The following is a 6,000-nucleotide window of genomic DNA, read 5'->3' as shown; positions in this document are numbered from 1 at the left end:
CTTTTTTCTCTTTTTTTAATCCCTCCTGTTAAAAAAACAACCTGCTCAGAAGCAGCATTTCCTCTCTCTCTCATGCACAAACACACTTTTGCTGTTGAAAAAGTTCACTCTCATTGCAATCATGATCTGTGGGATCATATGTCTGTAGGTAAACACACACAGCTACCAGGTAGGTAAACACCCCCGTGGAGGCACAGGTGTTACAGTATCAGTCAGGTACAGAACAAAATCTTACGTTTCCTCTGTAGGTCTGGGGCATACCGTGCCAAGCTTGTTCCATCAGTCTGTTATAGTCAACAGGACTTGGACATCCAGGCTTACACAGGGGCTGAATTTGGGCTGGGCCAAAAGTACCCCAGCTACTCTTCAGCTGTGGTAGGGATCTAAAAATTTAAAAGCCTGGTAGGTATAAATCATCATGTTTGATGTCCCAACAACAGACACTGTATCACCTGTCACCCATCCCAATTAGTCAACACATCCCAAGCAGTTACATGGGGACCACAGATGTTCCTTATGCAGTGCTGCCCGGCAGAGACCAAGGTGGCAAGGTTTGCTCCAGATGAACCCCTCCATGGAACATGTGGTGTTGAAGGTGGTGCTAAGAGGGACAGTGTCTTCCCAAGAAAGTCACCTCTTTTTGGAGTGAAAGCAAAGCTCCAATGACAGAAATAAACCAGCATCTTGTTCACTTCTCATGTGACATGTCAGGGCTATGTTCTGTCCGTGTTTGTTTCAAGAGGAATTGAAGGACGTCATCTGAGAGTCCGGGTGTTCTCCTTCTGTCTTCCAACATGACTTTTCCTTCAGATGTCTTGGAAAAACAAGCAGTAGTGGGGTGGTTTGGAAAGATCTTATACCCATCTCTGTTTAAGACCACCTGGGCCATTTGCAGGCAACGTGAGGCATATTTTGTTCCATCCTGGTTTGCTAGCTCTGAAATCTTCTGTGACAGACATTGTGATGCAGCCTCGTAAGTGGGATCCATTCTGTCTGGCCGTTTTTTGCAATACTTTTTGTAGAAGCCATCAAGAGACTTCCTGATGCTAGTATCTTCTGCACTATCATGTTCATACATCCATGAGAGCACAGCATCATTAGGTTCAGGCGGCTCACACAGCCCTGCTTTCGGATAACATTTCACGTTTGCTTTCTCAGAGCCACCGGAAGAAAAGCTCGCAGGAACTGCAGAGGGTAGATTGCTCTCTCCTGCAAGCACAATATCAGTGAAACTCATTAGTCACCAGGTCATCCCTGTAACAAAATCTTTTTCTGTCCCCCACTCACTGTAGTCTGGCAAATGGGCTCTGTGCAGGAGTGAGCTAAGTACTGCTTTAAACTTGGCTGGACTGCCAGAAGGGCTTGTCTCATGGATTCATGTAAGATGGGCTGTATTTGGGGATCTCACAGTTGTCCCAGCCTTGACCCTCTGCAGTGACTGAACCTACTTGGTGGTACAGACCTCCTGGCTCCTCTCAGTCATACTTCCAAAGAGGTTGAAACAGGGATCTGCTGCTGCTGGAGATGACAGCTGACCCACAGGGAAGTCTAGTTTGCAGCTGAAGCAGTTTGGCCTCTGTTTCAGTTTTCTCCCTTCATCCCCAGGCCTAATCCTTCCCTTTTCATAGTTCTCAATTTTACTTCTACAGCACAATGTGCAGTCTTGTCCTCCAGCTTTCAGACAGATCTAGAGCCTCTAAACCAACACTGTTATGGTGACTGCACAGAATTTGGGAATGGGACCTGCAAAAGGGGACTTTGTGCTTCCCCACAAAGTCCCATTTTTGCAGCCCAGCTGCGCTAAACTCTCTCCCCACATCCTGCAGGAATTTTTACAGATAAAATTTATGTAAAGGCTGGCAATTCATTCTTGTCTAGCTCTTCTCCTCCCTCCTTGCCGACCCACATCCCTGGACAGCAGTCAGGGCTGCAGCTCTCTTCTGTTCCAATGCAATCAAGGGAGGTGCTTTGTACTTGCACATAATTAATATAGCATCAGCACAGAGACACTTGACAATGACATGACCAGGATGATCAGCAAGCCACACACAGCTTCTAGTAGGAAAAGCCTCCATAAAGAGACCTTGAATCAGGCTCTGGTACCCAGGGAGTGCCTCTAACTGCAATCCTATCTCCAAGCCCACCGTGCCAGCCTGTTTGCCAAGACGTGAGTCACCAACAAGAAAATTTTCCAGGGCTCAGCCAGAGGTTGCACAGCCGTCACCTGCAAATTACATAAGCAGGATGCAGGGAGTCAGAAGACAGCTTGGTCTTTTCTAATTCTGTGAAATATCAAGCTGAGTGCAGTCCTTCATTTTGGTAAGAGATCGTGTTCAAAGGAAATCTCATTGTAGTGGCAGAAGGCTCTTCTTTCCCTCCCAGTACCCAGAGAGCTACCCTTCCCTTTCTGAGTGGTCAGAGATTCATTAAAATGAAATTAAGATGTCTGTACAGCCATACTGTACATTGCCTCTTTCTTCCTCCCCCTATTTTCTATCTTTGATCTTTCTTTTCAATTTCACTTCATTTCAAATTCTGCTCTTCCTCCTCTTGCAATGTGTCATTTCCAATGCGGTACAAAGAAAAGCTTAGTGGCCCTCTTTTAACATTGATATACGCCATCAGAGCAGCAAATCAGAGCTAATCAAAGAGAACAGGTCCATTTTGCCTCAACAATCTCTCAGCCTTGGTGCCTATGTTAAGTTAGAACTGAAGCCTCATGCATCTCTGATAATTCAATCAAGTGGCACTTGCACTCAGACTCCTGTGGCAATTGCAAACCCCTGTGCCATGCTGTCATCTTGCTACTTCTTACGCACAGCTCACAGCCATATTTTGTATAAGAGCAGCAGCTGCCTCCAGCTACAGATCTGAACCCCTACATGATCCGGGAAGAGCAAAATCCTGTTGGTTTCATGGTGTCAGGGAAGACCTTTGCAACACTGTTCCATCTTTCTCCCATGATCTTAGATTGGATATGAGGAAAAACTTCTTCACTGAAAGGGTTATCAAGTAGTGGAACGGGCTGTCCAAGGAAGTGGTTGAGTCACCATCCCTGGAGGTATTTAAAAGACATGTAGATGTGGTACTTATGGACATGGCTTAGTGGTGGACTTGGCAGTGTTAGGTTTATGGTTGGACTTGATGATCTTAAAGTTCTTTTCCAACTTAAATGATTCTATTCTATTCCATTTCATTCCAAGCCAGTATGACCTATAAAGCAGCCATCCTCTGTTGAAGCACAATCCACCAGTGACCAGTAAGTATTTCAGGGGTATATTTTGGGGTTTGATTAGTCAGAAAGTACTCAATTATATTATTAAGAGAACAATTTTCTTTCAGTTACTGACTCAAATTTATGTATCTCTATTTTTCAACAGTAGGCTCTATCTTCTTAGTGGAATACTTTTCCAGCAAAGCCTTCTTAAGGCAAGACATGAAAAGTTAGATGCAGAATTCCCAGAACCAATCTATATCCCATGAGGTTGCACCTTTCCTCATCTTTCCTCACAATTTCCCTTCTCAAACTATGTGCAAAGACTGATCTTTCCAAATACACTCAACCCTTTTCCGCCCTAGAAGATATCAGTCGAGGTAGAGGTCCTTCCTCGACACCCTTTAAAGAGCAGATACTGCTGTTGCAACGCACAAATCTCTTGAATGATTTATAAACCACAGGGCACAAGACCAGTAGATGGACGCCTGCAGGGTCCAGAAAGAGCTTCTCAGCTGGGGCACACATACAGGACACAAGCACACCACGCAGGCCAGCAAACATGCTGCTAAAGGCAAAGGCAGCATTAAACTAATCAATCCCTTTCCCTCTCCATGCACCTACACCACTCAAGAAAGCCAGGATTCCCTAATAGCACACAGCAGTGTTGCTTCAAAGCTTAGATCTCTCTGGCCAGCTCTCAGCAGCAGGAAAAATGTAGTTTTGTAAACTCTTTATCGCTTCCACAGCAAACTTAACAACACAGCTATCACCCACCCTTGTGTTGGCTTGACCCAACACCTACAGAGGTCAAAGCAAAGACGAGCAGGGCTGAAAACTTGCACTCTGTTCGCCTGTAATGGAGTTTCATGACCAGAGGATCTGGTGCAAATTATTTTTAGGTATTTTCACTCATTTATACTACCAAGCACGTGTTAAATGGGGAAAAAAAAAAACAAAACCCAAACAAAAAAAAGCTCCAAAACTGAAACAGGTCATTACTCAAGTCTTGATTTCACTCTCACATGATGGATAATCATCTGCAAAAATGTGTATTATTTCATCTGTGCCTCCACTCCGTGCTAATTGAAGTTCAGCATTTGCAGTATATTAGTAAAAGACCTGGGGGCTGATAAAAGGATAGTCTTTGTGTTTATAAACCTGCTGATGAATATTTAAAGTCTCCATCTGGTACAGGTACATAACCCTACCACCCGAAGCACACAACCAAACCCTGCTTTGGACTTGGGCCACTTTCAGTGATGCAACAACTCTGCAATATTATTATTTGCACTTCTACAAAAGCAGCTCATGTAGCAATGTGAGTCTCCATATAACTGTGTTCAAGCACATACAGTCAGAGTGTAAAATGAGACATCCCTCAAACAGCAGAGCTCCTACACTGATGGCTTTCTGGGGGAAGAACCCCCCCCCCCAATTCAGGTGGGCAGTGATCCCTGCAGCTGCTGGTGCTTCACTAGAGCTGGTGTTGCTGTGATCTCTGCCTCTGTCCCTTGCAGGGGCTTAGCTGGATGCCAGCAGCTGCTAATTCTCTATTTACATGTGTAGCTGGATTAGTTCAACCCTCCTGCCCCCTCACACACCGACCAGCTGCCTCCTGGGAACCCTGCGTGTAGGACATGTGGTTCCCCTCCTGCCCAGTGCACAAATGTCCATCCATTATGAGGGCCTCTGAGTTTTATACTGTAGATCTGAGTAGGGGAGAGCTAAACCACAGTGTTTTGTCATCAGCAGTTCTGTGAAAAGGGCAATTACATTGTTTGTTTTAGGGTAGGAATCATTTGCCCTAGGGTTTAGGAATGACTCATCCCTAGCACAGATGGAGCTGGAGTCCAAGTCCACCAAAATGAATGTCAATCCCATACCCACCCCAGAGCTGCGCTGGTGCTCTCACGTGTTAAGACACTATTGGAGCAGCCACGTTCAACAAGGGCAGCAAGTCCCACCTCTAAATGGTTCAAGCCCTTGATCCCTTTCAGCCATTTCATTGACCACATACTGTGGGTAACTCGGAGCAAGGGCTGAATTTCTCTGTGTGCCTCTATTGTGCCACCCTAAACAAGGACCAAGAAAACTATGAGACTGAGAAAAGTGAATTATTTTTTTGAACAGAACTAAATTAATCTGGATATATACAAATTACCCCTATGTTCACAGTAGTGATTGAAGTTCAAACAGATGTTGGTTAGATAATGCTAGAGCACATCCCTATGTTGTAAGGTCAATGATAGGACTGTTACCCAGAGTACCTCAGAATGACAGAGAGTATTTAGGTACTCGACTCTGAGATGGTATACTGAGAAAACATGCGTCTGCTTCCTGGTACAGCCATCCAGCTGGCTGTGAAGGCCCAAAGAGACCATTAGAATCTTGTCTGAACAAATGTCCCTGAACAAAGATTACCAGAGAACTGAGCAACATAACAGTGGAAAGGAAAAACAAAGGAAAGGAAAGAGCTAGATGAGAGAAAACTCTTCCCTTGGGTGAGACTATCCCAAAAATCACCATTCCTTTATCTACCCTCCCTGGGAGTAGATGAGCATAACTGAGTACAGCTTTTTTTCAGAGCAGCTGAAGAGCAGAAGCAAGAGACTTGCTCTAGCTGGGGAGATAAACTCCAGTTATGGACTTCCATGTCAGAGCTCAAAATGCTGCAGCACCATGATTTTATGCCAAGTTCAAGACCTGCAAGAGACCACACATCCTGCCTCTTGGCACATAGAAGTTAATAATTGGTGCTCCCAAACTTCTCCTCAGACAGGAAG

General features: G+C 44.9%; 1 protein-coding gene across 1 annotated transcript in view; it reads right to left on the bottom strand.

Moving 5' to 3' along the window:
• Positions 1-688: 688 nt before the first annotated feature.
• LOC104621899 (chromosome unknown open reading frame, human C20orf196) overlaps positions 689-6,000 on the bottom strand; it is a 44,833-nt gene continuing 39,521 nt past the window's right edge. The window contains exon 3 of the mRNA XM_010288523.1: positions 689-1,209. Within this exon, the coding sequence (XP_010286825.1) occupies positions 689-1,209 (521 nt within the window). The remainder of the gene's footprint in view (positions 1,210-6,000) is intronic.

Source organism: Phaethon lepturus, unplaced genomic scaffold, assembly GCF_000687285.1.
Source record: "Phaethon lepturus isolate BGI_N335 unplaced genomic scaffold, ASM68728v1 scaffold6466, whole genome shotgun sequence".
Lineage (NCBI taxonomy): Eukaryota > Metazoa > Chordata > Aves > Phaethontiformes > Phaethontidae > Phaethon > Phaethon lepturus.
This window is presented reverse-complemented; position numbering and strand designations above follow the sequence as displayed.